Genomic DNA, 17,704 nt, shown 5'->3' with positions numbered 1-17,704 from the left:
TGTCTCTGTAGAGACAAAGTTTTTCTACATCAGTCTGATTGTGTTCCTGGGACTTCTAGTAAAGTTAGAAGAATATCTTTGAAAGAGATATTTTAATGGTTTTTATATCTTACAACAGTATGATGCACTTGAATAAAAATAAAATTTTAAAACTTTATTTTCTTTTTTATTTAAAGCTCACTTGAGGGTTTCAGTTGACATTTGTAGATTATAATTCTTCTCTGTCTCAGGCAGTTTTGAGAATTCCACAAGACAAGGATGATGCCTTTTATTATCATCGCGTATCTGCAAAAAATTAGCAGAAAAGAGTACTTTCCTGATGGAATCAAGAATCACAGTAAAAACCCAGTAAATTCTCTGCAGCAATGAAGTCAATGTAACTGATACAATTTATCTTTGTTCAGTGACAGCTACTCATAACTATATAAATCTCCTTTCCCATGATTTACTTATAACGTACACTATAAATACTCCTCCATAGTTAATGAAATAAGCAATTCCAGCTTACATGGTCACATTGTTGGTAATGTATAGACCACCACTGCATATCCTATTCAAATTCCAAGTCAAGGTTTGGGCTGGTAGGAGACTTAACCTAATACAGGTGACTATACCCAGGCAGGTCATTCAAAACATACCTTGCCATATGTCCAGCCCAGTTCTATTTTATTCATTCCCCATAGTTCATGGATATTTTCAGCTAGTTTGTCCCTGATCTTTTCAAGATGAAAAGGAAGAGCAATCTAAGGAAAGAGCATAACAATTCCAGAAATAAGAAGAGGCTCCAGTTACCACACTTTGTATCAAAGATCACTTAGTTTACTTAGTGCATCACAACAAGCAATTGAAGAATTGCTAAGAAAGAGGGAAGATTTTATATTGTGAATTTAAGTTTTGAATAGACATAAGTTATAGATCCCATTACTGCAAACTTCACATACCTGACTGGTGTCTATTGGACAAGGGATAAAAGAAGCTTGTGAAAGAAATTGTGTTGTACCCAACAAATCCCTCACTCCTTCAAAATCTCTTTTATATTCTTTGACTGGTTCCAATTTCATCTTCTCTTTTGGAAGCAATGCCTCATAACAGGGAGCATAGCCAGCAGGAGGCAGAAATTTAAACTCTCCATGACGTCCGCCCAACAAGAAACGAACTCTGTGCAATTTTCAATGAAGCAATTAGACTCTTAAATAATCAGCATATACTATCATTATGAATAAATAGTGTAGAAGCTTAAGCATTTTTTTTAGTAACATTTACAAAAATGCATGTGTTCTTCATGTTTTGGTAAATACCAAAGTGTTACCGAGCATTAATACTAGCAGATACTGTCAGTAAAACCATCATCTACCCACTATATTTTGAAAATTTGTTTTGGCCAAAACAAAACTAATTATTTAATGTAGTGGCATATTGAAATATTTCTCATTTAAAATCAAATGGTTGTAAGTTGTGATTTTTTTAAATGGATTTAAGGCATTTGGAAACACGAATTTAAATTGGACTGTTACTCTAAAAATACTATTGGGACTATTGATACATAACTTGAAAGTTTTAAAGTTATGTCTCAGTGAACACATGCAGACAGTTTGGCATATGAGGGAAGTAAAAAAAAAAAAACCCACTAAAACCTTAATACATTAAGAAAGCAAACAATATTATACTGAATCTTCCAACAGGGAATGAGTTGCAGAAGCACAACTAAGATTCTTTGTAAACCCCTAAAATGTTATTTTTCTCCTCAGATATAGATTTGTCATATAAATTTAAGAATATACCAAGAGAAACAACAAAGACAAAAACTATCCAGCTGCATACTTTGCTACTCAAGTGAGCAAACTCTAGAGGTAAACAAATGCTAAAAAAACCAAGAAAAAAATCCTGTTATCTCTAGAAATTAGCCTCTACATTTTTTGAGATGGAGTGACCAGAAGCCTATAGGAATATTAGAACAGATCAACATATTTTGTTCACATTTTTAAGAAGATTAAAGACCCTAGAACACCCTCCTTAACTCATGAACTCAAGATTCCCATGTAAAAGTATTTTCTCTAGTAGCAATAGAAACAGATGACAATATACATCTGCTGCTAACATCAGCTATAATGTTACTATAAACTACAAAGAAAAATGCTCTCACAAAATATAAAAGAAACATCAAATAAGAATGAAAAAAAGAAAATAATTACACCAATTTTGCCAGATTTCTTACATAAAAAGTAATTAATATTTTCAAAAGCTTTGTATTAATGCAGCTACATAGTAGGGTCACTCCAGGAGAATAAATGAAATTTATTTACTAAATCTTTGCCAGCCCTCCTTTATTCTGCTTGATTCTTCAGGAGATTTTCTGAATTCATTGAACATAGACAGCTACATAAATTGTATACAGTAAGTTTGAATCTCAGTATTTTAGCTATAGAAGAGGTAAGAAATGGGGAATATTAGTAAAGAGGTTCCAAAACTGCTTCTCATCAGTTCTGTTTCCCACTGTGAACACAGTATCAGTTTTCATGATGATTTAGGTTTTTTTACTCCCTGCTGAGAAAGCCAGTGAGAACCTTAATTAGTGCAAAATATGGTGCTGCATTTCTAACATGGTTTTTTTTCACTGATAATTGGAATGAAACAAAATTAATTTCCCCTAGGTCACCAAATACCCGTAAAATAATACTGTCCAGACATTGTGACTTGATGAAATAGTTTACAGGCTCACATGACACTTTAAAGTGAAATCATCACTGAACAAATCATTACTTCCCTGCCTTCCTTCCAACTGCTATAGTTCTGCTACTTGGGCAGAACTGAAGTAGCAAAACAGAATAAATCATACTAGAATTTGGGCAATATTTTGTGTGATAAGACAGCAAAGAAAACTATTAAAATTAAGTTGTACTTACTTTACACCTGCTGACAAGCTTACGACAGGGAAGAAAAACCCTTCTGTACTGAAGTTCTCAAACATTCCCTGTACAGGCTGCCCATTAATGCGGAATGAAATGCTGGGTACACCTAAATCCAAGCAGCAGCTAACCACATCATCAGATGCCAATAAATGCTGATTGACAGATGCTACAGCTCTGGGTACCCGACCTAGGATAGAAGCATTTAGGAATCAGAATATTTAAGCAGGTTTAATTTTAAAAAATTATTTATTCAGCCATTTCTACTGGAGTATGTTACAGATGCCTCCTAGTCTTCTCCAAAAAAAGATAATTTCTGACATTGGATAATTGTTCAATAGTGTTGGAATAAAATATTGAATTATATGGGCCTGCACACACATATTCTATATACAAAACCCAATGCTAGAACAATTTTAATAAAATTGACAAAGGAAACACTCTCAGATTATGAATTATTAGAATTAATGTAATAAAATTTACTTCAGTGTATACAGTCTCATTAAAACACCTTTCATTTGTATGGCCCCACTCTATTATTTTCAGAGCAATTAAAGAATACCTAGATCTATACAGCATTTAAAGGCACTAAGAAATATGAGGAAACTAAGGATTTTGTCTTGATGCCTTGAAAATTGCACATTGAAACATAGGTCACATATTGAGCAAGCTAAAAAATAACTATCATTTACTGTGCATGCAAGAGAAATCTGGATGAAAAAATAATGTGATAGTTTAATTAAAGACTCTACACACAAAGAATAAAATAATGAAGTTGGTAAAAAAAGGTATCTTTTATTGATAAAATTGATAATGAAATTATTTATCAAAACTTTAATTCAATTTGTCAGATCTCTCAACAGGTTAAAAATAACCCATTTTCCTTCAACTGTAGATTCAAAGTAAAATAATAATGCAAATGTCAATTTGTATAGACCTAATTTATCTGAGATCAATACATCCATTTATTTTGGACAGATAGAATTAAGTCAGTATTGATCTAGATCTGGAAAATGCCATTCTGTGGTCAAAATCATGCAAACAGGGCAATCTGCTAAAAAGCCTGACTGGTACAATTCAATATTGGCTAACATCTCAGACAAGTAGTCTGATTTGAACTTCTAAATACCTTCTTGATAACCTGGAGTTCTTAATGTAGCTCACTATGAAATAGCAAGTTATATATACAAAAAAATGGAAGGTAATCATAGATAGATGTTAACTGTAAGAATAAGTGCTAGCTCACAAAGCACTCACCAGACCACAGATGAAGGCCGTCAAACCCAAAAGAGTAGAGGTCATCACCAACACCATTGCCTCCCCATCCTTCTCCACCTCCAGGATAGGGGGCATAACCTGAGGTAGAGGCCCATCCAACCCGCAAGTGGGTGGGTTCAGCCGTCAAGAACGGATCAACCTGATCAATTATTAACTCAAAGTACCACTTCTTGTATTGTGCAGAGCCCTCAGCAACACCCAAAAATATGTTTGGTCTTATGCTAAGAAAGAAAATGCAAGCCAGTTAGTGTAAACATAAAGTGTGACATAGGAATTATGTTGCTGTATAATTGTCCAATTCTCTTTACAAGTAAGATATAAGTATAGGTACCCACATGTTGCTTGTAATATTTTTTTAAGTGAACCACTATGCATAAATTAATAAAGCTGCTGTAGAACCATCTTCTAAGGTAGAGGTTCGAGGTTCCATGCTTTGAAAAACTTACAGTCAAAAGAGAAATGACAAGATCACTTACTAAAATCAAAACCAGGAGTGTGGTTGCCAGGAAATCAAGTCCCTCTTAAAAGACACAAGAACTTCAGAGTATGTTTGCATACTCTGTTCCTTGTTTTGACTCAGAAACAAGCAGCTTTCATGTTTCTATTTTAGAGCAGCTCTGGTTATGAATTAGCAATTTCTATTTGATCCCAGGTTCCATACAAATGCTATATTGTCAGTAAAATGTATTTTTTCAGAACTTAATACATAATACATTATCAGCTCCCACGGTGTGTTTCTCAATATTGAAAGTTTGGGGTTCTTAGGTTTTTAGGTTATTTTAATAAATAACCTAAAAAATAAATATTTATGTTAAATATTTCTTAGGTTACTTTTTTTTATTCAATTACTTACTGAAGATATGGAAATTCAATTTTTTCTAATATAACAGCAATAATTTTTTATAATACAACATATCACTATACCTTGTCACATCATTAATCAAACGAGTCTGCAAAAGTAAGTCTCTTCTGGGCAGTAAATTGTCACAGATCAAATTTTGATTGGCACGGACTGCAACTCCATTGCAGACGCAGAGAGAGCAAAGCACATCGAGAACCTTAAAGGAAAAATCAGAAGTAGTAAGACAAAGGCAGCTAGGAGCATACACTATTATTCAGTTGTCAGCTAAATTTACATTCAGGATAGCCCTAAGGGAAGGGATACAATATACATTATTGTTTTCTATATACTTCTCACATATTTGGACCAAGTGTAGTCTGTACTACTGATAGAGGATATCAAACATTTGTGGAACGTAACATTAGAGCACAGGGTTTGAGGATGCATCAGAAACCTTCCTTTAAGAGTCTTTATTCTCATTTTGATCAGACAAAATTAGCCTTATGCTAATTCTTAAAGACTTTTTAATTAAATCTCAATAAAAAATTGAATATAAAATTCAATTCCTTGATAAATTTTCTGCAGCCCAAAAAATTTCCTGTGCCAAATAAGTGGATAATTCTCAATGGCAATGAGACTGATTGCTTTTTAGTCTCTTCTGGAAACAATATTTCAATTTGAGAAATATTCAATTTTTTATAAAATTAAAGATGCTTTAAAAGCTCACTATAAAGCAAAACAGATTTTCAAAAAGATGTTATTCTAAAACTTCAGATGTCTTTTCTTTTCTTTTTTTTTCTTGAGTCTGAAAATTGAAAGAGATTGATATCATTCTTACAGAGTACTGGAGCAGGAGGTTTTGGAAGAGAAAACACAGTAACATAATGTTGCTTAATACTGAGCAAAGCTTCACACTTTCACAAACAAACAGAGAAGCTTCAATGTATGCTTGACCTCTGACAAACAGTCTTTGAGCAAGGAGCCCAAGTGGTCTAGATTGCTACACACCACCTCCACAACAAAAGATACATCTTCACACCATTGATTTTGTTATTTCTATTGTACAACTCCAGAAACAGCAGACTATGAAACTCATCTTCGCTACTCCTGTTGTCTGACTAGTGAACTGAACACAAACCCACCATTGACAGCTTACACTGCTTAAGCTAATATATTTGCTTAAACACTTTTCTATGTCCCAGCATTTTCCTTTCTACCACCTCTGCTATTGGGCAGAAGCCATCTAGCAGAAGGATAAGCATTTAAAGAACCACACAAGCTCTGAGCAGTACTCAGCTGTAAAGCGTCTTAGTAGCATTAATGATTACCAGCAGCTCAGACTTTACATGTAAACTGTTTAAATAACCTCCATGAATATGCTGACTCTATTTCTGACAGAAGGCTTTTAATTTAAAAAGGCCTTCAACTCAATAATTTCCAGGACCATTTTACTCATTATTTTCCTTATTTCCTAAATCTCAACAGAATCTCTAATCTAGAAGGAGAACAAGATATAGTTAATAACAGATGAATTTATTTCTTCCCACCCACTCTTATGTACTTGCTGAGGTATAGCCAAAGACACTACAAACAGAAATTAACAAATCCATTACCCAGTATAATTCTTCTCCTGTATACATTTTCTGTTTCTGCTCTAAGTTCTCACTATAAGATCTACATTGAGATGTTTCAGACAAAAGGTTCTTTCTTTCTAGGTGACTGGCATAACACAGTAATCTTGTTAAAAGATAAAAATATTAAGCTAAACTTCCTGCTGTAACTTCAACTTTTTTTCTTATGCCTACTTATGTCAGTTCATAGTCCTTAACCCTGCTTAAAAATTCTTTTCTCCTTTACTCTATCTGTAGCTGGTTAGGTTCTCTGTATTAGTGATTTACAAGAGAAAGTAATTTCAGCTCACAAAAACTTCCTCTGTTCTTCCTCGAGGTTATCAGTCTTTCAAATAAAATTTTAATTGAGGAAGGAAACTCACATCAGAAAATCACACAAAAACCTATATCTTCGTCTGTGTTGTGATGTCATCCTGGTCGCAGCCAGAAACTCTGTTCAACTTCTTCTATCATAATAAATTGCATATGGGTGTCTAAATTAATTTCATCCAGTATATCTTCTGGAAACTCAGGGGTTTTTTCTTTCTTCAGAACACCTGTGTTTTCAGATATTTGGATTATTTTTCTGATTTCTCCATTTATTTCTTTTCTGCTGCTATTATTGTTACTCAAGTTAGGAATGATTTTGCAGGATATAGTTCTCTATATCTGTGGATGCAATGGTAGTCCACCAATTCTCCAGAGCCCTGAATCACAAAGCAAGCTACTCTGCCCACTTTCTTACAGCTACCAGAATACTTCATTTTCTCATCAAATCCAATGTTCTGACTGGTTACCAATATTTCTTAACTGCTTACTTCTCATACAAATTTTTGGTATTTGAAAATTGCTGAAAAGCATTTATATATAAAACATTCTTTTAATCTCAAAAAAGAAATTTTGCAAGTATACTTTAAAGTTATTTTATTCCTTTAAAGGTTTTAGAATCAAATATTTCTCATCCTTTTTCCCCCACAAATTATTGTAAGATTAACATTACATCCTTACTTTTTCGAAACATACCTTGTAATTGCGCCCATGTTTATCCAACAGTGAAATAATGGATTTAATGTGTTCCTCAGATATTAGATTTAAAGCTTCTGGGCTTTCAATCAAGATGCAGTGCAACACTTCCAAAATACCTACATGAAGGCCACAGAAACAATGTTGTCATTAAATCACCCTCACCACTGAACAGATCCTAAAAGCTCAGTAAAGGAGTATCTTACAAGATGGTATGGTTTCTCTGACCTAAAAAGAGAACTAAACAACTTCCAAGGACTAATGATATGAACATGGTACATTAGGAATAAATGCACAATTAAAATGTTAATTTCTCTTTTCTTTTGAATATAGCACAACTTCAAAACCACTTGAGAAATTTGCTAGATTAGCTCCTTCTTTTCAATGGAAGAGGTAAAGGGAGCCCTGGATAGTATATTAACATTTTGTTGAATACTCCACTGTAAAAAAAACAAACTTATAAGCTACATCTTTATGGGGTTTATATGCATGTCACAAATACATGTAATTTTATAGTACACCACTCTTGATACTGTTTGACCCAATCCCTTAATTCATCAGGGTCACTGACTGGATATAGTATTGCACATAACAAATGTATTGAAGCAAAACAATGTCACATGAGTGTCTCTTTTAATATATTACTTTAGCCAATTAACAAAACAAAACAACCAACAAAAAAACAAATCCAAAATAAGGAAAAAAGCAAACAAAAAAAAACTCACAAAAAAAAACCCCAAACAAACAAAAAACCAACCAAACACCAAGAGTGTGTTTGTTTTCTAATATGTGTTGGCTTTAAGGAAAACTGCTATGTAAATGATGTAAAACAGGTATTGACTGATAGTTAATTTACATTGTGAAGGTGAGTCTCACCTGAGGAAGATTCTAATCTGTCCAGTTTACTGATTAGCCAATCAAGGTTACAGGAAAATTGAGCACAGTTGTTTCTGTTGCCACGAATGAGAGCAGCTGGAAAAAATCAAAAGGTATCATTTTACAACAGGAGATTTCCATTTTAAATCAACAAAGTTTATTATATGTATTTTAACACAATTTTTAGAGTAACTCAATAAAACAATGAACAGACAAGTCCATTTATGTTACCATAATAAAGAATTGGAATTTCCACTACTTGGAATATCAGCAACCGACATAATTTCTAAGGTGCACATAGTTTTTGAAATTGAAGGGGGTCTCCTGCATAAACAAGAATCTCAGAAAAAAAAGTTTTGCTTATGTTTTATTTTGTTGCTAAATATAAATAGAAGTTATCCAGCGCCCTTGCTTGATGTCAAGCACAGTCATGATCATGGGGCTGAAACTTTTCTTTTTCTGTTTCTTCCTACCAAATGTGGGAAGATCATATGCAGAAGTTTGAGTTCAAGTGCAGATTAGGCATATAGATGTTTAGTTTTCCTTTCTGATAACAATGTTGTAGAATGCACAGCTTTTAGTCTTTCAGTAGTGCAGACTGCACTTTGAAAGTTCATCAACATTCAAGTCTTTCAAGAAATATTGTTAATTTTCTTCCTTCTAGAAGTCATAGATCATAGGGGGGAAAAGAATAACAAAAAATACATATTTTGTATTCAATTTTCAATGATTTTTATTATGAAGCACAAAAAATATTATGTCAGAACCACTGTTTTCAAAATGTACTGGCAGATAAAAATCAAGATAAAATCTGAAAAAAGTCTAGTACTAGAGAGAGCTTCTTTTCATCCTATTTTTCTTTAAACTCATAAGACTGTAGTAAAATGCAGCCAGTGGTAACTTTTTAGTTTCTAAGGCAATGAGATTTCATCAGAAGCACCTCCATGTCTATTCTATGTGAATAACCTCATGCTTCAAAACTCTTCCCCTGGTTTCTTTTATTCTTGCCCTGACTGTCAACTTCCTTGTTTCGCTATGGATCAGGACTACCTTCCTTTGTGATGAAAATAGAATGTATTTAATCTCCATCAGAAGACAAGGCTCTTCTAAATGAGGAATAATGTAAACTAGGTATCAAATAAGAAATTTAAATACATATATACATACTTTTTCTGCTCTATAATTTTGGTCATTCTACATCACAGAAGTAGTTTGCTCTTGAATAGCAGTGCTCCAGAAAATCTGGCCTTTATATTGAAAAAAACTGTTTTACAGTTTTTCTAATTTTTAAAATGGTAATTCACATCTGTTTGCATATCACAGGTACATTTAAATTAAAAAAAAAAAAAGGTTTTGACATGCTTCACAGAACTTTTTCCTGGCTGAGATCTAATTTTCTGATGTATCATTGCTCAAGAAACTCTATTTAGCAGTAACTATATGTAATGGATTCTGTAATTTACAGAATAAACTGAATAATACTCAAAGTATTCTTTGGTGGTGACACAGTAGGTAGGATTCCATGCTACTGGGGTATTCTGGGGTTTTTTACTTTAGAAGGTTTTTGAAGAACTTACCTAACAATTTGTAAAGGAGATTCAAAATTTCTTTCCATGATGTACCACCATGTTCTTCTCTTGCAATTCCTGCAAAATGAGCTGCGCTGTTGTAGTCATTTAGGCGATCAATGCAATTTAGAACAAGTGCCAGCATTCCCTAAACACATATGAGAGAAGAAAGTGAACTGCACATGAAAAAGCATGGGTCATTGTTTCATTAAAGACTTTTTCCTGTATAACTTGGAAGGCTGCATTATCTTAAAATAAGAAAATCCCAAACAACAAACCAATTGCACTTAAAAGATTTGAATATGTATTTTTCTGTATAAAAATAATTAATTTTAGAGAATGATTATATATGGTTCCTTACACAACTAAGTATTATGAAAAATAAGGAATAAAAATCTGAAAATAAAAGCTTTTTCAATTTTTAAGGACATTCTTTTTTGCATAAAATCTCCCTTGCATAAGGAAAAAATGCTTTAAATTTAGATAAAAAGGAATTTTCATTGATTAAAAAAGGTGGAAGTTTGGCTATCCAATAAAATATCTAAACCAAAGACTTTTAAATACTACAAGGGATTTGTAACTTCACTTTGATTGCATACTCAAACAGTATTGAAAACCTGGAAGCAATTCAAATGTGTCTAAACACATCATAAAATATGTTTAGTAATTCTACAAAAATGAAGTTATTCCATTTTCAAAGAGGAGCAATTCAACAATTATGTAATACATAACTTTCTCTAAAACTGGCATTCTTAGAATTTCTAGAGGTAAAAAAGTTACAGGCAGATTCACAGGACAGAAAAGACATCAGAAATAACATCCATTATTGACCCAGGTTCTATCATTCATTTGGAGTATCCAGGTTGTATAACTTCACAGAGAGAAAAAGAAATTTTAGTAAAATGAGATCCTTTTAAAGATGCTCAGAAGTATTAAGATCAAATTTTATGACAGAGTGTGTGGCTTGTGACAAGTTTATATACTTTTATATATACTTACATATATATATATATATCAGCTGAGAACACTATATTATAGATCATATGCGTATATCTAGATGATAATATGCATTCATCTAAATTTCTCTCAAAGTTTGTGAGACAATCCACTTAAAATAATGCAAAAATCCCTTTCTCTGTACCTCTTCTTTGAATAGATTTTGTCTGTTTTTGAGTGAGCGAAGTTTGTTTTGCTTGTCTTCGTGTTGCAGCTCTTCTTCGGGAAGCTGGAAGTAAGTGATCAGGTCTTGCAGCGTCTGAGCCATCTCCTCAACAGGCAGGGCGCTGGGTGACAGTGCTCTGTTGTTTCCGCTATGGAAAACAACAAGACTGGCAGCATTAATCATTTTCCCTCTGTAATTTACAGTATTATGTGGCAGCATATTCTCTTTTGGTACCTAAATCAAGTCTTGTTACATGTATGACATGTGAATATAAGCAACGGATGATCCGAACTGAACATCATTCAAATACCTATTATTTGGCTGTCCAGCACTCAGAGCTTCCTGAGTGGAATCATATTTCTCTTTCTGTGCTGATATAAACAGAGAGAGTGGGTTTTTTTAAAAAGAAAAAAAAGAAAGTAGAAGCAATGTAATTCAGCAAAAAGAAGAAAAAGAGATTGAAGTTCTTTTTATACAGTAATTGATTTTGTTTAGATACTTTAAATCCCACTAAAGGTGTGATGGCGCAATAACAGTAGCAGTTACTGAAGTTATACACCCACAGCCTTCTGGGAAAAGAGCACAAAGTAGCAGGTAATCCTAACCACAAATTAGATCTTCTGTATCTATTCTATACAGTAAATAAAAAGGGTGGGATTTAAAAATAAAAAGCATTTCAAGAAATCTCTGTTGTCAGTAAAATAATGTCTTTTTCTGTTTATGTATTTTCTCAACCTTATGTGATAATCCAGTTTTCCACAGCCTGACTACTATAAATAGCATCATCTAGCAGGCACTGACTGCTGGCAAAGGTGGCTCTGTTTTATATCCTCAGCCCAAGAAATACAAAGTAGTGGTGCAGGTTCTTGAGATACTGAAGTAATAATGTTTTAAACACAGGCTCATATGATGAGCAAATAATTAATTAAAAACTCCTTTTTCTTTATTTTTTATAAAATATTGCATCAAGTATTACAAGGGTGAACACTTCATCACCATAATTAAAACTTCTGCCAAGCACTACAAAAGAATAGTTTCTTCAGTAGAAAATACATTCTTATAGATTTAATTACACAAAGTTCTAGGAATCATTGAATACTCAATAACAGAGTAAGACTAACATCAGTTAGCATGTTTTTTCAACCTGAATTACTATCCAGCTTGCTTCTGGCTTCAAGGTATTAGATTTCATGTAAATAATCTTACGTAAACTGTTCTATCTATTTAATGGCATTACTAATCAAAATTTCAAATTTCAATCACTAAAAATATATTTCTAAGACCTTCTAAATTCAAACACTTGAAAGCAGGACATAAGGATTCTCTTAGAGAAATTCTTAAAATTTCAGAATACTTTAAAACCAGGGTAACAATTACCTTATGAAGTGGCTGAATAAGCTTGTAGTATTGCGAATGATTCGAGCAGCCTGGGATTCCTCACGCTGGCATCTTTGTAATGTGAGACCATCGTCCATGTGACCTTCTTGATGTAATATAACCTTTTGAGAGTCAGGAATTATCACAATAATTACTTTAAAACACTTTTTGCTTTTAAATTTTTTAAATTTATTTCAAGACTGCACTGAAAAAAGTAATTTGCATATATACAGATTTGTTAATCGCTTTATCTAGACACCCATTAAATAGCTACAAGTTTATCAGTCTCACATAAGTTATTCAGAGAAGACAATGTAATGTATTTTTGTTCTTCCACAATCCATTTAAAAAGATACTCTTAAAAAACATTTTCAAGATGTTACAAAAAATGTCATTTTTGCTCTCAGGGAAGAGGAATTTCATTTTCTTAAGCATCATTTATGAAAGGATTTATGCTTTAAGACTATTGACAAGAAAAATCAAGCTGGAGTGACAACTATTACAATGCTGCTAAAGGAGCAATACTGTTTATAAACAACTTCTGATTCATTTAACTATTTCTACACAATATGTTGTATTCTTATCTGAACCAGATAAGAGCATCATGTGAACTTCAAGCAATAACAGAGATCCTTTGGTGGGATTTTAATCTTTCACTTTGAAAAAACACACATAGTTACAGAAATCTAGCGTCACTTTTAGGTGTCAGAAAAACAAGTCTTGGTCATTTTGAGTCATTAAAATCCTACATCAATTTTGTTTGAAGTAAATGTGAGTTATCCTGCTTCTTTGCTCAAGAATCTACTGAATTCTCCACCAAAAAAATGTGTCATTTTAGTTTTGAGTTAATACAAATTTGCAACCCACGTTCCCAGTTAGCAGAGTAATTCTGAGGGCATGAATAGTTAACAAAGAAACAAGAATGTTATACAGGTGGTTGCTGCCAAAAATGGGAAAGTTATTTACCAACAGCTTTTGTACATACTAGCATATATGTGTATCAAAGCACTAGAAAGTGATGTTTTTCTATGTTTGGCATGTGTTTACACATGTGCTCTGTTCCTTCAAACATGCTGAGTTTATCTGGACAGCAGAATCCATGGAAATATGGATGGAGAAGATTGGGAAGATATTTTTGAATTATTACATTAATAATATTTTTTAAAGGAGAGTCGTTTAAAATTTGGCCATCTTTCCTCTTTTTTCAGATACTTCTTTATATAGAATCACCCTGTGGGTGACTTTGCTAGATTAAATATTACTGTTTCCATGGAGAAGGTCCTGAGGTCGTGAAACTGAAAAGTAAGTGAAGTTCTACTCTTCCCATCACAAAACTAGTAAGAAAAATATTTGACAATTAAAGAATGTGTCCTCAGGCCATTGTATGTAGCTCTAGGTTTTGGAGCTACAGGAATGAAAACATTTGACAAATAGGGTATTAAAGTTGTCATGTCTTGCAAAATAATTGCACCTTTATTATTGTAAAGCAGATATGCACTCTTCTTCCTAAGCATGCAATGTGGATGAGGGAAAAGTCTTTAAGAAGGACATAATTTTTCCTATTTCTCTGACAAACAAAACCAAAAAAAACCAAAAAACCCAAAACCTAACTAGAGAACCAACAAACAGCCCAAAACTCAACTAAATCATCCAGAAACATCACAATGACAGGAAAGTGCTATTTAGAATTCCAGTAAGTGCATCACAGGGAGAAGCATCTAGGACTGGCTACATCAATTCCTCAGATTAAACACTTCTCTGCATGTAGAAAGGGGCATTTGGCACTGCCTTGCTTGTAGAAGTACAGCAAGGCACAGACCAACACTGTGAGCAACGGGCTCCAGAGCATGGATCCAAATCACGTAGCATGTGTTTTTCTGTTCCCTGAGCTCTAGCACTTTGGAGCTCTACAGGAGTTCACTGCTTGCACAAAAGCAAACTAAAAAGATAGACATCCATCACTCACTAGATGGTGAGGGATGTTGACTACAATACTGATGTAATCACAATTACCTGGCAAAATCTTGAATCCTTGGTTACCACAATCTCAGAGAGAGAGAGAAAAAATAAAAATTCTGGCAGAAATCATGCAAAAAAAGCCTCACAAATGATACCAGAATTTCTTACATATTTTTTAGTATAATAATTAGATACATGAAATTACAACAAAGCCAAACAACAGAAATTTTTACTTTACAGGAATTTTTAGTATTTTATAACAGAACTAATCTTATAGTTGTTTTCTTCTCTCTATGGCTTTACAGAAACTGATGGTGACAACAGCTAGGTTACGTCAGAAAAGCATCCTTTGCCTCTTGCAAAAACAGGGTACTTCTCAATCTTCCTAGGGCTAATGAGTCATGTTATAAAAAGTGCAGGCCAGCTTCAGAAGGAATACAGTGAGTGAAAGTGAAAATCATCTGACACGATGGCAGAGGATGAATACCAAGCAATGACTTCAGTTCTAATGCACAAAAACTAATTTTATATGAAATTTAAAGTGATGTATATATCAAATTTCTTACAAGATTATAGCCTAGTGACATATATTGCAGGGTATGAAAATCCTTGCAGGGTATGAAAAACTTTCTTGCCTTCACAGGAATATCAACTGCATGAAGCTAGAAGGTTTGGACTGTCTTCTGTTTGAAGGCACTTAACGAGACAGCATTCCCCAGGTGAGAGGGCAACAAAAGATTTGAAGTCTTTGAACATGAAGGAAACCATTTCAAGGGAGAATAAAACTGACAGGCAATTGTAGAGTTTCTTTTACTCCCTTGCTGCTGAGCAGAAAACTGGAGAAAAAAAAATACTGAATGCCACAGGAAGCTATTGTAAAATTCTTCATTGAGTACAGAGGAAGAATCTACACATTGCCTTTTCAAGAAGTAAAATTGGACCTTCTGAGGAAACAGAATGACATAGCCAGTTGTGGCATGGGAAAGGAAGAGGCCGTCATTGTTTGGTTTAATTTTTTATCAAGAAAATTCTATATGACTGGCATTTAAAGAATTTCTCTGATCAGCTTGATTGCTGAGAAGTGAAGGGGTTGGGCACTCCCTGCCCATTGATGATGACCATGTGTGCTGCCTATGAATAAATGTGATGTTCCTGGGGAGTGTGAGCAGCACCTCATTGTTCTGTACTGCTGTGCTTGTGTATGGGTACTCTCCTATAAATGTACATGCGTGCAAGTAAGTAAAGAAGAATTCCAGCTTCTTTTCAGTAATGAATTTTTTTTTTTCTTTTTCATGTTCTGATGCTGGGTTTAAGTTGTGAAAATCTACAAATAGAGAATAATGGTAATGATGAAGCTATGTGAAGCTAGTACTAAACCCCATAACACTGGATGATATATGAACAATATTTGAAAATATAACAGGTCATATGCCACTACTTAAGAATATAATTGTACCCTAAAATCAAAAGAATGAGAGAAAGACCTTCGTAATGTTACATCACAATTAAATCTAACATTTTGGGAGAAAATTATTCTCTAGGATCCCTTAAGAAACTTGTTTATTTTCTAAGGCCATTTTTTAAGTGAAAAATTTAATTGCCATTTCACATAATACACCTAATCTAAAATATCTGAAACACCAGTGAATGTCAGATTACTTATTACTTTACACCAGTTGCAACAGTTAAATTTAGATTTTAAATAACTATCAAAACCAGGAATTTCTGTCTTTTATGGGTGTAAAAATTAAAAATTGAGTACAAACTAATAATTTCTTCTGAGAAAAAAGGTAGTTAAATACATTTCTTAATGACAAAGTTTTTCTTCAATTACATGGTTACATTACCATCCAGCACTGTTTTCACTTTCAGAGTGAAATATTCACATTTTCAATATTAAATAAAAAAGCCACAAATTGATTTCACAAGTAATTAAAAAACCCCAAACATTACCTTTCTTTTCAAGGGACCTAAACGTGCTGATTTAGCATCCTGTGCTTTGTAAGTCAGCCATAAGGCAGTGGCCACATGTTGGACAAAACAGATTGAATCTCCATACTTTATTTCTGGGACTCCCATTCCATCAATGTCACGTTTGAGACTAGATTCCTGCTTTTCTTTCAGCTCCTAAGGAGATAAAATAAAGTTGGTATTTAATCTCTGTATTGGAATAGGATCAAGCATTGAATTCTACACTTATACATATTACAATACTGAACAATATTTATGTTGTTAAGATGCAGCTAAATTTCAGCTCACATAACTTCAGCTTCCATCCAATTAATCTTCCAGACTGTGATTAAAAATAATATAAAATCTGAAGCATCATTTTCACTGAAGCAAAAAAAATCAAGTCAAATCCATTATAGTGGATTAATACCAAAAAAATCTTTAAATTATTATCTTATCCTATTCAATAACATTTTAACAGTCTGTAGAATTCTATGTAGCCAAAATTTTTGAAAAAGAAAAATAAACCTGTTTTGCAATGTAGCCAAAATATTTTTATGCTGAATTTCTTTTGTTTATTATTTGTATATACAGGTATACGCTTTCCTTAGACTAATGCCTCTAAATTGAAAAACTAAAAGAAAAGAAAATATTCATTATTTTGAAAGGACAATTTGGCTTTTATATTTATTTTACTTTTGCACGTCTCCATTTTTTTCATTTATTTATATAAATAAATAAATAAATAAAGTTTTTATTTTTCCACTTTGTAAGAAGATTTGGATTCTTTCAAACCTCTTTTAAAGACGTTGCTCAATGCTTGGCTGGAACACCCATTTTTTAAGCCAAAGCTTTTTCTTAATCCCATTATTCTTCATTTACAACCGGGGATTTTAAGGCTTCAGCACTTTAAAATAAAGTAGCTGTCCTTTAAAAAATGAATTCAGGAATAAGGAACAGAATTATGCTGCAAAGGTTTTAACAGCAAGTTATGGATACATGTGATTGTACGGGTTTTATATGTGTGACAGGTTTTTTTATTTCATTTCAGTTTATATAATGTTCAACATCTGGGGAGCAAAAAGGAGTTGTATTATATCTATGCTAATCTGCTTTTATTTATATGTAATTTAACTGTCACATTTCAACAATAA

The 17,704-nt window shown here is 33.1% G+C and overlaps 1 protein-coding gene across 1 annotated transcript in view; it reads right to left on the bottom strand.

Moving 5' to 3' along the window:
* The window catches only part of RYR3 (ryanodine receptor 3), a 195,126-nt gene that overhangs the window by 109,273 nt on the left and 68,149 nt on the right, over positions 1-17,704 (bottom strand). The window contains exons 12-23 of the mRNA XM_071427042.1: positions 16,554-16,727; positions 12,642-12,763; positions 11,244-11,412; positions 10,112-10,250; positions 8,535-8,630; positions 7,659-7,777; positions 5,109-5,242; positions 4,164-4,405; positions 2,904-3,096; positions 942-1,158; positions 639-743; positions 182-285 (exon numbers count right to left, since the gene is read on the bottom strand). Coding sequence (XP_071283143.1) covers positions 182-285; positions 639-743; positions 942-1,158; positions 2,904-3,096; positions 4,164-4,405; positions 5,109-5,242; positions 7,659-7,777; positions 8,535-8,630; positions 10,112-10,250; positions 11,244-11,412; positions 12,642-12,763; positions 16,554-16,727 — 1,814 coding nt within the window. The remainder of the gene's footprint in view (positions 1-181; positions 286-638; positions 744-941; positions 1,159-2,903; positions 3,097-4,163; positions 4,406-5,108; positions 5,243-7,658; positions 7,778-8,534; positions 8,631-10,111; positions 10,251-11,243; positions 11,413-12,641; positions 12,764-16,553; positions 16,728-17,704) is intronic.

Source organism: Agelaius tricolor, unplaced genomic scaffold, assembly GCF_023055355.1.
Source record: "Agelaius tricolor isolate 1412-34295 unplaced genomic scaffold, bAgeTri1.0.p SCAF_5, whole genome shotgun sequence".
In the NCBI taxonomy this organism is placed as follows: Eukaryota; Metazoa; Chordata; class Aves; order Passeriformes; family Icteridae; genus Agelaius; species Agelaius tricolor.
Note: the sequence above shows the minus strand (reverse complement) of the source record. Positions and strands in the feature narration are given on the sequence as shown.